Source organism: Impatiens glandulifera, chromosome 8 (assembly GCF_907164915.1).
Source record: "Impatiens glandulifera chromosome 8, dImpGla2.1, whole genome shotgun sequence".
NCBI classification, from domain to species: Eukaryota; Viridiplantae; Streptophyta; class Magnoliopsida; order Ericales; family Balsaminaceae; genus Impatiens; species Impatiens glandulifera.
This window is the reverse complement of record NC_061869.1, coordinates 42,427,479-42,442,842: the sequence shown is the minus strand read 5'-3', so window position 1 is coordinate 42,442,842 and position 15,364 is coordinate 42,427,479. Positions and strand designations below refer to the sequence as shown.

Here is a 15,364-nt window from a genome sequence, read left to right as displayed (position 1 = left end):
GATGAAGGTTTGAGGATTGATGGATCGGTTTTTGTAACCTGGTGATCCGGTTTGGATAGAGTTAAGTAGGTTAGAGCGGTGTAGGTAAGTTAGTACGGGTCGGTTAGAAAATGGAACCGGCAGAAAGTAAATGACAAGACAAATTTTATGGATGTTCGGAGATAAAACTCCTACGTCACCCCTTCCTCTCGAAACCGCGAGAAAGATATTCACTAAGGAATACAAGTACAATCCGATCGAGACTTATTTCCTGCTCGATAACACTCTTACAATTTATACCGAAATTGTAAAATACACACTTCAACTTTAGCACTTAGGCTTTCTCTAGAGATAGAACACACTGTTTTTCACTTGTAAATTAAATTCTCGCTATGTTGCCTGTGTTGTGTCTCACTATGTGTCCTATATTTACTCTTCTTCAACTACTCCTTTTATAGGTGAAATATGCCAACGGTCATATTTCACTTCCTTGAATCTGATTGGCTGAGCAGAGGTTCAGTGATTCAGACCTGGCGGTCATCTTATCAGATCTGGCGGTCAACTTCACAGACTTGGCAGTCTGTTCTTCCGGTGTGTAAGACAAACCTGCTAGGTTTGTCTTTTACTCAATGTGGTAACTGTTGGTTAGACAGTTGTCTGTACTTGGAAGATCTCCTTTCTAACTTATCCCGAAGTGGAAAGATCCTGTAGGACTGTCTTCTGCAGCCTGCAGACTTTCCTCAGACTTGTATGGATATGGAAGTGTTCAGTCTGTTCCTTTGGTATCATCTTCAACAGATACCCAAATTGTCTTCTTATACTGGTCGGTCATTTGACTTAACCGAATGGTTTCTGGTGTGATTGGTTTAATCGGACAGCTTCCGGTTATTCCTTTGCTTTGTGGCTGATCGGCTGTCTGGTGTTTCCGGTTTTTAGCTTTGGCCGATCCTTTCTTTGTGCGGTCATGTTCCGAATGTCTTGGTCGGTTTAATAGCTTGACCGGTTAATCTTCTTTACCGGTCCATTTGTTTGACCGGTCCGGTTCCTTGTTCCTGCATGGAAGGTTTATTTATGTTAAGTTCTGTGAACCGGTCTAATTTATCTAACAGTCTTATTCTGCATGCATGCATTTCTCGTTTATTCTTTCACGAGAAATTCCTTTTCGTGTATTCTTGAACCCTAAACCAAAAACACAGGAATGAAACAAGTTTCGAGTTGATTGTTGTTGTGTCTTTTGTGAATGAAACATGTTCTCATTTGGATTAGTTCTTTAAGTTGCCATAAGCTGCATTTTCGTGTATTCTTGAACCCTAAAACCAAAACACAGGAATGAAACAAGTTTACAGCTGATTGTTGTTGTGTCTTTGGTGAATGAAACATGTTCTCATTTGGATTAGTTCTGATTAGTTCTTTAAGTTGTCATAATCTGGTGGTTGTTTATTCATTCACGAGAAATGCATTTTCGTGTATTCTTTCACGAGAAATGCCATTTTAGTGTATTTTCTGATGTTGCTTGAGTTGTTATATTATGTTTTTAATATTATGATTTTGGATTATTAAAAACTAATAAGACTACTAGTTGTAACATGATTTTGGTTGCCTTATGAAACTGGGCAACTTAGATTTTGAATGATGTACAGTATAAAACTGGGCAACTTAGACCTTATTTGAAATATTGTTAGGTAATTATAATTTTCTGGATTTGCTTACTCCAATGTTGTTCCTTGTTTTATAGATGGAGTCCACCATAATTCATGAGTTTGCTGGGAGGATCTAATGGAAAACCAATATCAAAAAAATTGCCACCAAGTTTGCTTCAATGAATCTAACGGAAAGGATAGAGCAAACCCAATTCAAAGGATACGCGTTACTGCGGTTCTCAGGAACTATAATACACCAAATGCTCCTCAGGAAGTGCAACTCAAATTCTATGGAGATGAAGTTCCTCGTGAATAGAGAGGAGCTGTGCTTCGGGATGAAGGAGTTTGCATTGGTCACAGACCTCAATTTTGGGAAATTCTCTACGGAGGTAACCATTTTCAATGAAGAATGCCCACCTTAAAATGGCATTGATCTTGTCAAAATGCCGATTAAACTCCAAGATTTTGTATGCACAAGAAGCCAAACCAAACTCTAAGTGGCAGTGGTCGGTTTTAAATTTGGCCATAATATTCATCTTGATGTGGTAAGTACATGCACCGTGATATGCTTCTAGAAAAACTGAGCATAAGGCATTGGCGATGCTTGTGTGTCTATCAGATACGAAGACGAGATCATCAACTAATCTAATTACATCTCTAAGTTTTTGCATGAAATAAGTCAAGGAGTTGTTATTCTCTGAATCAACAACGCTGAATGCAACAGGATAGAGTTGTTCATTCGCATATAATGTTATCGCCACCAATAGCTGACCTCCAACCTTGTGCTTAAGAAAACTAGCATAGACGCACAATATCGGACGACAATAGTTTTTGAAACCCCTAATTGAGAGGCCTAGAGACATGAACATATACCTGAAATGACCGTGCTCATCCGTCTGGATGTCTGTTATGGTACCCGAATTATTCTTCTCCAACATGTACAGGTATGATGGCAATTTACCATAGAAATCTTCTACAGTTCCTCGCACCGCCATTAGAGCATTTTCTCTGGACCTCAAAGCCTTATTATAAGACATCTTTATTCCATAAATTCTCTGTATGTCTTCCATTATTTTCTTGGGCATGTGGTCATGGTGATGGTCCATGTACTTGCTCTTCATGCATTCTCCAAAAACCCATGCTAGTGCTTGCCTTTGATTCTCTTGCCTCGTCATAATTGAACATGTATGATCTTTTACAAATTTACGAATCTCAAACATCTTCGAGGATTTTCCTTTCACAGCACGTAATCTCCACTTGCAATTCTTATCCAAACATTTCACACACCAAAATTCTTTTTTTAACTTCACCACTTTGAATTCAAAATGATTAGCCATCGCATATTTATGTAACCTCAGTTGAAGTTCTTTTTTATTCTCAAACAACGAACTGATTTCCAATCCGATTTCGCTAGTTAATGCATCGTATAAGATTTTCACTACTTGGTATGTTACTAGCAACCCAATCACTACAGCTTGGTTGGGTACGAACAACAACTTTGTTTGGTTGTGTAATAGAACCCAAGCACTGTTTGGATTGGTACTAGGAACCCAATCAGAACTACTAGGTTGGGTAATAGAAACCCAATCATCATCCGCCTCATTCAGACGCAAACATGGTTCATCTTCAATGTCATTTTCAGTTTCAAAGAAAACCTCACGTTGGTTTGGGAATACGTTAGGATCATCAATTTCTGGAACCACTACACTTTCTTGAGTTGGGTTTGTTGGATTTAGTGACTTCTCTACTAAGGATACACACAATTAAGTGCGATTGTGGACTGAAACTACTTAATGTAAAAAGAACTCCACATCCACATCTTTTTTTATATCAGTTATATAAGAAAATTTGACATTAATGCCATGAGCATTATACTTGGCTTGAAGCAATAAATCATATCTAGATTTGTCAACATCGGTAGTAGAATAAATTAGATCAACTAATTGGGAATAAGTAGAATTTGGGGGAACAATCATACCGCTGTTTGACTTTGCAGAAAAATGAGTAACATCATTCATAGTTTTCTACTCTCCATCAAAGTAAAGAAGTACTTGAGCTGCAATTGAAAACAGTTCAACAACATTACAAGAAATCCAATGCAGCAAGTTTTCTAGAACCATAACCGAGGAGGTTACTGATAGAGTTTCAGGAAATTCAATGCAACAACTTTTCCATAAGTTTGCTTCAATGAATCTAATGTGATATGAGCCCTCTATCCAATAGGTCCATTGAAGCAAACTTGTGGACAATTCTTGACACATTGTATCTCCATGAAACATACCAGCAAACTCCTTCTCAGCGAGTATTTCGCGTGAGTGAGAAACAATATGCGTGAGTGAAATACGCGTGAGTGAGCTATACTATACCAGCAAACTCCCTAAACCCTAATACTAGTACAACATATTATTGATTCACATTCATTCAGGACAACCTAGCTATACTATAAAACCAACCTAGTGTTCATAATCACTAAAAAAACATAAAATAAACATACCCATTTTGAGAACGAAGAGTAGTGGGTCACGAATATAAACAGAGAGGTCTCGTGGTGGTGATGGTGGTCGTCGTCAGCTACTGCTCGTGGTCGTGTTCTTTAGGAGAGTAGGGTTTGAGAGTCGAGTCGGAGTGGGAAAGTGAGAGAAGAGAAATGGATATTCGTGAATCGGGGGGTTTTGTTTTAAATTAGGGCAAAAAAATTATATATACGATGAAAGACGAGAAATGCCATTCACGCATTTTCATCTAAAATGCGTGAGTTGATTAACGCGTTTTAAATGAAATGCGTGAATGACATTTCCCGTAAATTGAAAGTTGAGAAATGTCATTCACGCATTTTCATCTAAAACGCGTTAATCAACTCACGCATTTTAGATGAAAATGCGTGAATGACATTTCTCATAAATGAGCGGTAAATCAGACGCGCGAGGGGTATTTCAGACTTTTTGCAGGGTAAAAGGACCCTTTTTGCCAACATTAACAAACGCGGGCCTCTTTTGAAATTAAGGCTCTTATGAGGGTCATTTCATAAAATTCCCCTGTTAGAGTTGTCAAATTTCCCCGCCCCGAAACAGAAAGTTAAAAAAAAAAAAGAACTCACCAAATGTCACACACAACTCACAACTATACATGTCTATTGCAACCATTGGCTCACTTTCACACATTTTTGGTATTCTATATATATGGATCCGAATCTAGAAATAATTTGACATTTAATCTTATTTGGATCAAAATCTAAATTCAAAACAAAACTTAATTATATACCTACGCAATCAAAGGTTTCTCAACAATTCTACAAATTGTTTACCTTATAAATTACTAAGTAGAACACACACAAACAAAAAAAATAATATTGCTTGAACATTGTTGTTGCCTTAGTTGTCAGAATTGTTTTTTTAATGCTTTCCCTTCTTTCTAGTTTCTTCGCTTAAGCCGCATTTCATTTCCCAATCCAGCAAAAACAACGACGAACAGATCACATGACAGATCTGACGAATCCTGACAGCTCAACAGCCCCCACTCTTAATCCTATAATTTACTTATAAATGGAAGACCCATTTCGGAATCCCTCCAATAAAACCACCGTCCCGATCTTCACTTTTTTCAGCCAAAACTCAATGTTACTGAGATCAGAGGACGATTTGACGCCCACCCGTCTTCTCTTGTCTCCACAATTTGTGGATGAAGAGAACAGTGTCGCTGAAAAGCCATTCTTGACAATGGCTTCAACTTACAGTACTGCCGTCTCCGGTTCTATTCTCCGGACAGATAACGGATCCTCTGTTTCTCTGATATCTGATGAAATGGGCAGACAATTATTTCGTGCGGGAATGGTTCAATCTGCTCTGGGCATGTTCTTATTCACCAGACTCGGCCTCCATGTCTTCCGTTCTACTAGGTACATTTTTCAGTTTCTCGATTCGCCTTGCATGTCCTATTGTTGGGTATGACTGTATGAGGATGCGTTGAAACAATTACAATCAGTTTTGAAGAACTTGAATGAATGTTCCTGTTATTATTCTTGTTCTTGTTGTGTATTTCTTTTAGTTGAATCAATTTGAGAGATCATCTATTTATATACACTAATCTTGAGTGGATGAGAGGAAAATCTTTGGGGAGAAGATTTGTAGTTTAATCTTGAATGAATGGATATATATTGGGTGATGAGAGATTGAACATAATGAAAGTTGATTTGAATGTGTTTGGTGCAACCATGACATACCGGATTGGTAGAGAGAAGAAACACAACATTGATATTGTCACAGCATAGAAGAAAGAACATGGGAAGGACCTAGTTCAGTTAGGAATGATTATAGCGTTTAAGATGCTACAAAATCGTTTTATTTCATCGATATGACAAAATCTCTTAAGGAGGGTCTTCGTAAAACTTATAGATTATTGGAACTTGATTTACAGATTAACTGCTACAAGATTGCTTTAATAATATTTTTATCATCTTCCCCGATTTCAGGTTAGGTTACAGACTAATCTTGAGGGTTCTGGCACTATGCATCTATGGACTCCTTCTTTCTCCTGGTATTCTCCAAGGTTTGTATATTTCTCTATGGTCGATTGCTTGAAATCGTGCTGTTCTTTGTATTTCTGGACATGATTTAGGAGGATTTATTTGATCTGGTAAGTTTTAAATTATTTTTGTTAGCAAATAAACAGTTTTTTTATGAAAATAGATAACTGTTGTTTGAAGGAAAAATGGTTTATTTAAGTTGTTTGGATCAAATGTTATAAAGAATAATTCTTTTTTGGACATTTTCTTTTTGTGGTTGCTTTGTCATTTTTTTTTGTTTGAACGACTGAAATGTTATAAAGAATAGAGTAAGGATATTTTTATATGTTGATGAATAGATGAAAAAAGTGATTGATGATTGGAGATTGGTTTATTTGGATCCACATCAATCAAGCTTTTGATTATTTGGTTTGAATGACCAAAATATCTTGAGTATTTAGTATTTTTAAATGTTTAAGATAATGTAAGAGTATTTTTATGTTTTCGTTGATGATTGAAAGATAAAATAAAAGATTGATGAAGAGATGGTCCGCATCAAACTAAGCCTTAGCTTTTATCAATTGATTATATAACAATTTTTTGTTTTGTTTATTTAGTTGCATACCGTTATATCTTCTCAAGTAAGATCCACAGAGACATTGTTTATGGTGATCAACCGAGGAATAGGTATGGTTTGAATTGCCTTATCTTCATAGACATTGTGAGTGTAGTTAAATCACATGCAACCAAATTCCTAATTTATTAAATGAAGAGTAAATTTTCAAATCCAAGATAACGAAAAATAAAGCAAAGTTACTTAAACTATCTATAACTAACTTAAAGATCCAAACAAGCCAAGGAAAAAAAAGATAAAAAAAATATCTCTCAAGTCTCCCAATGAACACTTTCATTATATAGATTCATTAGCACAAAGCATGTAATTGCATTTTAGCCTCCCAATCAACACTTGCACATAAGCTAGTTATATTGATCACTATTTGTGTACTTTTTCTGCGTAAAGGAAGAAAAGTCCTTATATTAATAATGAAAAGATATAAAGAGATGTGCTTAATAGATCAAATATCACGAGTTTGATTCTAACTTATAACGCCTTAACTTGAAGTGGAGGTCATGACTGTGTGGGTCTTTCTAGTTTTCTACATTAAAAAAAATATGAAAATGATATACTCAACTTTTAATGAGATTCTAAACAGGCTCAGTTCTCATTTTTAAAAGCAAAAATATACATCATAAATTTAGTCAGTTGAATACAAAAGTAATACTTGCTTCAACTTCTACTGTGAATATTGCGTTAGAATAACCAATATTTTCTCTTCAATTTTTCTCATTTCTCCAAACACTATATCCTTTATGTCCCAATCTCGCATGTCATTGTGCAGGCTTGATCTTTATTTGCCTGAAAACCGCGATAATAGCCCAAAGCCTGTTGTTGCATTTGTAACAGGTGGAGCATGGATTATTGGGTGAATGATTTCTACATTTCAAGAGTCTAATAGAAATTTTGATTTAAGTGCCATGGTTATTCATGTAAAATAGCTTTTGTTTTCTGATGCAGATATAAAGCATGGGGTTGTCTTTTAGGTCAACAGTTAGCAGAAAGGGGAATCATAGTGGCTTGCATAGATTACAGGTGATATGATCTTTCCATAGTGGACCATTTTTTCTCTTGCATGTTTCATAATGAAATGTGACCAATTGCTTGAAACTTCTACTTATAGAGAAAAGACGACACCCCATTTCGAAACACTTAATATTTATGTTTCTGTATCCGAATCCAGTTGAGAAACAACCAATAATTTTCTGAATTTGTATATGACAAAGTTTAGTTTCCAAAATTATCTCATTATCCAAGTGTTTACCAATGGTGTATCAGAAGAATCTGCAAACTATTCTCTGTATCACTCAAAGTCTCAACTATAATATCCTTTTTTAAATAATGATCAATTTAGATTTCGCTTTCTTCGGCTCCTTGACCATTATCATTGCTTTGCTTATGCTTAAGTTGTTCAACGGGTACTGGCATTTATCTATATACAGAAACTTTCCTCAAGGAATGATTGGCGACATGGTTAACGATGCTTCTCATGGTATTGCATACGTGTGTAATCATATAGCTGAATACGGAGGTGATCCAAACAGGTTGCAAAGCCTGGACATTTTTTAATTGATTACAAAATTATTCATACTTTCTTGGAATTTTATTCAAGAGTTCCATCTTCTTTCTGTTACATTTTTGTTTGTAGGATTTACATAATGGGACAATCAGCTGGTGCTCATATTGCTGCATGTGCTCTCATTGAGCAAGCTATAAAAGAAGTTGAGGAAGGTGATTCTACTTCATGGAGTTTGTCTCAGATAAAGGCTTATTTTGGTTTATCTGGAGGGTCAGTCTTTTTGCTTTCATTTTTTGTTTACCTTTTAAACTTATCTTTGGCTTGCCCTCATTTCTAGGTGAGCAAATAATGAGTTTATATGAACCCCTAAATGAAGGTTTCATTGGGTAATACTTTTGGAAACATGTTATGTTTCTGGATATGACCAAATGCAAAACAAAGTTATGTTTATATAAAATTTTGAATCTGTGTGTGACTAAGTTATGTTTTCAAATATAATCTCCTCTGTAAAATATCAAATTAATTTTACAAAGTTTCTCCTTTTCCCTTTGTTATCAAAATAAATTCTCTATACATAATAATAATTGAAGTTGCTCTAAATAAATATCAAACTAATTTATGCATGTCATGTCCATCACTTGTTTAAATGTTACATCTTTGATTGAATAACTCATAATTATTTCTATTTCATGACTTTGTTACACCTAATGTTTTACATTATCGTCTTCTATATAATTCTAAGAAATTGTTAATTAAGGCCTTATAATGCATTATTTGGATTAAATTCAAATAAATCAGTATTTCATCGTCAATCACTTATTTTGATAAATTATCAACTAAATCTCAAAATAATTGACAGGTACTTGTTTAACCTTGTAGACGACTTTCAAAGTCACAATATTTCATCATCAACCACTTGTTTGATCAAATAATTCAAATTATAAACTCAAATTTTAAAATAATTGTTAGGTACAATATGTTTAACCTTGTAGACCACTTCCAAAGTCGGGGTTTGTATCGATCAATATTTTTCAGGTACACACAATGACTTATAATTTCAAGTTAGAAATATCTTCTTCTTCAAGAGATTCCCTAGTATAATTTTAGTCCTTCCTTACTTCAACATTTTTCAATGTCTTTTCAAAGCATTATGGAGGGCGAAGAATCATTACAGAAATTCTCTCCTGAAATTAGGGTTCAAGATCCTTCCATTGCAGATGCAGTGTCTAGCCTTCCTCCTTTTGTCCTTTTTCATGGTACTGGGGATTATTCAATTCCTTCAGAATCAAGGTAAGTCAGTCTCAATCATTTCTGACATTTACACAATTCTCATTACCCTATTTGGAAATACTTTATTTCTAAATCTATATCTACATCCAGACTTTCGGATCTGTTAGAGAAATCGTTAATAAGTTTCTGAATATGTGCCGAACAAAGTAAAGATATAACCCATTTCAAAACATTGTCTCTTCTGAATTCACACCTGAAAGTGAAATCCAGCATAAATACTGTTACAGGCTTTATAATTTGAAAATCTGTTTTGTAGCATATCTTTTGCCAACACTCTTCAAGGAATAGGAGTGAAAGCTGAAGCAATTTTGTATGAAGGAAAAACCCATACTGATGTTTTTCTTCAGGTATCTTATTTATTATAGAATTCAACTTCTTAGGCTTCATATGGAAACAACTTTTGTAGCTGGATCCGGATCTAGCTCATAAATACCAATAGTAGTTAACTTAATACATGCCCAATCAGACATTGCCTAAATAGAAGAGCAATTTTATTGTCAATGCATTTCTCTTTTGCAATCAGGGTTTATTATCTAGAGTAAACTAACATGACCCCCATGTCATGCCTAATTTCCCCCTACTAGGGTGGAAAATTACCGATATTTTCAGAATATAAAAAATACAATACCTCAAAACACCGAAAATATTGATTGTTTTGATATATCAAAAAAATCGGTACGATATGGTATCGATACCGAAATTATTATTATAGTATCGGTACGAGTTTTTTAAAATTTTGGTATATACCTAAATAATACTTATGTTTATTAATATGAACTCCAATTTTTATAAATAATCTCTTGTTATTCAATAGATATAAATGTCTAAAAATATATTTTATTGTTTGATAAAAGTCTAACTTAAGTTTTCTCAAAACATTATGTAACAACTATATTGAAATTGTTTGTTTTATCAAGCAAATATATATATATTTCGGTATGAACGGTATAATACAGATATCATACCAATCTCGGTATACCACTAATATTCGGTATGTACTTGTATCATCTCGAGATTTCATTACTATATCAATATAATTTTTCCTATACCAAAAATTTCGGTATGATATGACATGGATAAAATTTTTCAGTATAACTTACTAACCACCTTTACTCCCTACTACTAAGATCAATTGTTCTTAGTAAAAATGGAATTTGAGACATTTAGTTTCCTAAGAAAGATTTTTTTCGCTGAATTATTTTGGGCGTATCTAGATCCGTGCTTTATATTCCCGATTTAAATGAAAATCAAGTCATAATTCCATTGAAACAATGCGCATGACCCATTGATTTATTTATTTTCTGGCAATCCATGTGGCAGGACCCAATGAGAGGTGGAGAAGATGAACTATTCCATGATTTGGTTGCCAATATCTATGATGGAGATGAACAGACCTTGGAAAGGGATGCATTGGCCGCACCACCTAGAAAGCGGTTGGTACCCGAGTTCTTATTGAAGTTGGCTCACAGTGTCAGCCCGTTCTAACCATGGTACCCGAGTTCTTGCTGTACTCATATTTCCTTGATATAAGTTTATCCTGAAGTTGCACTTTCATCAAATTCAATTCATTCTCTTTTTCAATGTATTATTATCATTCTAATTTATATGTCAATAGTTTATTTATTCTTTAGATAGTTTATTTATTCTTTAGACTAACGTATATAGACTTAACTTGTACATATATCTATTAGACTAGCATTCCATTTGTGTTTAGACTCTAAATAAATTATGAGCTTATTGAATATTATAGACGTTGTGCGGAATGTAAGAAAGTGATGGTATTGAAAAACAGATGTAGAAACTTATTATTATTAAAGATAAAAATGCATATAGTAAATGAAAAAGACTACAACGGTTAAAATGCAAAAAACAAAAAAAACGTAAACACTTAACTTAAATAAGCGTAACTGAAATAATTGTGATGTAACGAAATTAATATAAATCACGAACAATTAATGATTGATATTAATTCCTATATTAAAGACAGATCGTTACAAATCTCCACGTTGTCTTAACATCATCCAACAAAAAGAGCCTGATGAGGCTATTTCCAACCGTCAACATTTAACAATTTGTTAAGTGGGACCGATTTTGTAAACATGTCAGTAGGATTATGATGAGTGTTGATCTTTTTCAACTTGATTTTCCGCTCAGTACGAAGAAAATGATAACGAACATCAATATGTTTGGTTCTATCATGATGCACTTGATCTTTGACCAAACATATATCACTTAAGTTATCACAAAAAACAATTGTCTGATCATGATGGATACCAATGTCACTGATTAATCTTTTTAACCATATACCCTCATTGGCTGCTTCCGTTAACGCCATATACTCAGCCTCGGTAGTGGACAACGTCAGTCGACTGTAATGTTGCCTTCCAACTAACCACAGAGTCACCAAGGGTGTAAACATAATCAGTCATTGATCTTCTACCATCGATATCTGCAGCATAATTTGAGTCTGAATAGTAGTTAAGAGACACTAATTATTACTCCCATAAATGAGACCAACATCAGATGTGCCTTTAAGATAGCGAAATATTTGCTTTACCGTTTGTTAGTGTTCCTTACCAGGTTGAGACATAAACATGCTAACAACACTAAGGGTGTGTTTGATAACCCTGGAATTGGTATTGGAATTGGAATTGGAGGGTCCAATTCCAATTCTTATGTTTGTTAGACACTTTAATATTAAGAATTGAAATTGGAATTAGAATTCCAATGGAAATCAATATAGTGTAATTTGATAGTTCTCAATTCCTATCCTTTTAGGTCGGAATTGTAATTCCAAATTAACACGTTTTTCATGTTTTTGACATGTTTAACACGTTTTTCACACATTAAACACGTTTTACACACATTTTTTACACGTTTAACATAACATGCTAACAACACTAAGGGTGTGTTTGATAACCCTGGAATTGGTATTGGAATTGGAATTGGAGGGTCCAATTCCAATTCTTATGTTTGTTAGACACTTTAATATTAAGAATTGGAATTGGAATTAGAATTCCAATGGAATTCAATATAGTGTAATTTGATAGTTCTCAATTCCTATCTTTTTAAGGTCGGAATTGTAATTCCAAATTAACACGTTTTTCATGTTTTTGACATGTTTAACACGTTTTTCACACATTAAACACGTTTTACAGACATTTTTTACACGTTTAACATATTTTCATATTTTGGCACGTTTAACACGTTTTTGGCACGTTTAACACGTTTAACACGTTTTTGGCACGTTTAACACGTTTTGACACATTTAACACGTTTTTCACGTCCTTGACACGTCTAACACGTTTTTGACACGTTTAACATGATTTTCACGTTTTTAACATGTTTAACACGTTTTTGGCACGTTTAACACGTTTTTGTCGCGTTTAACACGTTTTGACACATTTAACACGTTTTTCACGTCCTTGACATGTTTAACACATTTTTGACACATTAACACGTTTTTCATGTTTTCGACACGTTTAACACGTTTTTGACACGTTTAACACGATTTTCACGTTTTTAACACGTTTTTGACACGTTTAACACGTTTTTTATATTTTGGCACATTTTGCACGTTTTGGCACGTTTAACAAGTTTTTCACATATTTAACACGTTTTTGACGCGTTTAACACGTTTTCTCGTTTTTGACACATTTAACACATTTTTTTACGTTTTTGACATGTTTAATGCATTTTCACGTTTTTGACACATTTAACACGTTTTTTTACGTTTTTGACACGTTTACCACATTTTTGACACGTTTTACACGTTTTTCACGTTTTGGCACGTTTAACAAGTTTTTCACATATTTAACACGTTTTTGACACGTTTAACACGTTTTCACGTTTTTGACACATTTAACACATTTTTTTACGTTTTTGACACGTTTACCACATTTTTGACACGTTTAACACGTTTTGCCACGTTTAACAAGTTTTTCACATACTTAACACGTTTTTTACACGTTTAACACGTTTTCACGTTTTTGACACATTGAACATATTTTTTTTACGTTTTTGACACGTTTAACATGTTTTCATGTTGTTAACACATTTAACACTTTTTTTACGTTTTTGACACGTTTACCACATTTTTGACACGTTTAACACGTTTTTCACGTTTTGGCATGTTTAAAAAGTTTTTCACATGTTTGGAACATTTAACATGTTTTTGACACGTTTTCATGTTTTTAACACGTTTAAAACGTTTTTAACACGTTTAACACGTTATTGACACGTTTCACATGTTTTTTACGTTTTTGACACGTTTGACACATTTTTAACACATTTAACACGTTTAACACGTTTTAACACGTTTAACACGTTTTTCACATTTTGGCACGTTTAACAAGTTTTTCACTTATTTGACACATTTAACACATTTTTTATACGTTTAACATGTTTATACGTTTTTGATAGGTTTAACACGTTTTAAACCTATCAAAACGTGTGAAAAAATGTTAAACATATTAAAAATGTCAAAAACATGTTAAATGTTCCAAAAATGTGGAAAACATGTGAAAAAACGTGAAAACGTGTGAAAACGTGTAAAAAACGTGTTAAAACGTGTAAAAACCATGAAAGATGTGTGAAAAATGTGAAAAACTTGTTAAAACGTGTGTTAAACGTAAAAAAACATGTTAAAACGTGTAAAAAACATGAAAACGTTTGAAAACGTGAAAAACGTGTTAAAACGTGTTAAAACGTGAAAAACGTGAAAAACGTGAAAAACGTGTAAAACGTAAAAAACTTGTAAAACGTAAAAAACGTGTGAAAACGTGTGAAAAACGTGAAAAATTTGTGAAAACGTGTGAAAAACGTGAAAACGTGAAAAACGTGTGAAAAACGTGTTGATATGTGTGAAAAACGTGAAAACGTGTTAAAACGTGTAAATAACGTGAAAACGTGTGAAAACGTGTAAAAAATGTGTGAAAATGTGAAAAAAGTGAAAAACGTGTTAAAACGTGTGAAAAACGTGAAAACGTGAAAAACGTGTGAAAAATGTGAAAAACATGTGAAAAACGTGAAAAACGTGAAAAACATGAAAAACTTGTTAAAACGTGTTAAAACGTGTGAAAATGTGAAAAACGTGTGAAAAACGTGAAAAACGTGTGAAAAATGTGAAAAGATATCAAAAACGTATTAAACGTGCCAAAACGTGAAAACATATTTTAAAAGTTAACATTTTGAACCGATATTTTATTTTACAAACATTGGAATTAGAATTGAATTACAATTCTATCATTTTCTCAAACATAGGAATTGGAATTGAATTACAATTCTATCATTTTCCAAACATAGGAATTGAATTGTAATTCAATGCCAATTCTCATGGAATTGAAATTAGAATTCCAATGCCAATTCCAATTCCAATTCCCGCTCATCAAACACACCCTAAGAGTGTTTGATGAGGGGAATTGGAATTGGAATTGACATTGAAATTCTAATTTCAATTCAATGAGAATTGACATTGAATTACAATTCAATTCCTATATTTGAAAAAATTATAGAATTGTAATTCAATTTCAATTCCTATGTTTGGGAAAATGATAGAATTGTAATTCAATTCTAATATCAGTTCAAAATATTAACTTTTTAAATATGTTTTCATGTTTTTGGCACGTTTAATACGTTTTTGACATTTTTAACACGTTTTTGTCATTTTAACACATTTTTACACGTTTTGGCACGTTCAAACACGTTTTTGACATGTTTAACACATTTTCACACTTAAAACACATTTTCACACGTTTAACATGTTTTTCACGTTTTTGGTATGTTTAACATGTTTTTGACATTTTTAATACGTTTAACAT

At 33.5% G+C, this 15,364-nt stretch overlaps 1 protein-coding gene across 1 annotated transcript; it reads left to right on the top strand.

Annotated features, from left to right (window-relative positions):
• The first annotated feature begins 5,024 nt into the window (after positions 1-5,024).
• Positions 5,025-11,284, top strand: LOC124911661 (isoprenylcysteine alpha-carbonyl methylesterase ICME-like). Its single transcript, XM_047452170.1, has 11 exons — positions 5,025-5,514; positions 6,088-6,164; positions 6,738-6,807; positions 7,521-7,604; positions 7,697-7,771; positions 8,179-8,280; positions 8,385-8,525; positions 9,225-9,290; positions 9,402-9,545; positions 9,802-9,892; positions 10,866-11,284. Exons 1-11 carry the CDS (start codon positions 5,162-5,164, stop codon positions 11,028-11,030), a joined length of 1,368 nt encoding a protein of 455 aa, XP_047308126.1. The 5' UTR covers positions 5,025-5,161; the 3' UTR covers positions 11,031-11,284.
• The last annotated feature ends 4,080 nt before the right edge of the window (positions 11,285-15,364 follow it).

Excerpts from the sequence above, each read along its gene's own strand:
- LOC124911661 (XM_047452170.1), top strand. The coding sequence starts at position 5,162 with ATGGAAGACCCATTTCGGAATCCCTCCAATAAAACCACCGTCCCGATC. Across the intron at positions 5,515-6,087 it reads CATGTCTTCCGTTCTACTAG|GTTAGGTTACAGACTAATCT; the intron begins GTACATTTTTCA and ends CCCCGATTTCAG. Across the intron at positions 7,772-8,178 it reads GTGGCTTGCATAGATTACAG|AAACTTTCCTCAAGGAATGA; the intron begins GTGATATGATCT and ends ATCTATATACAG.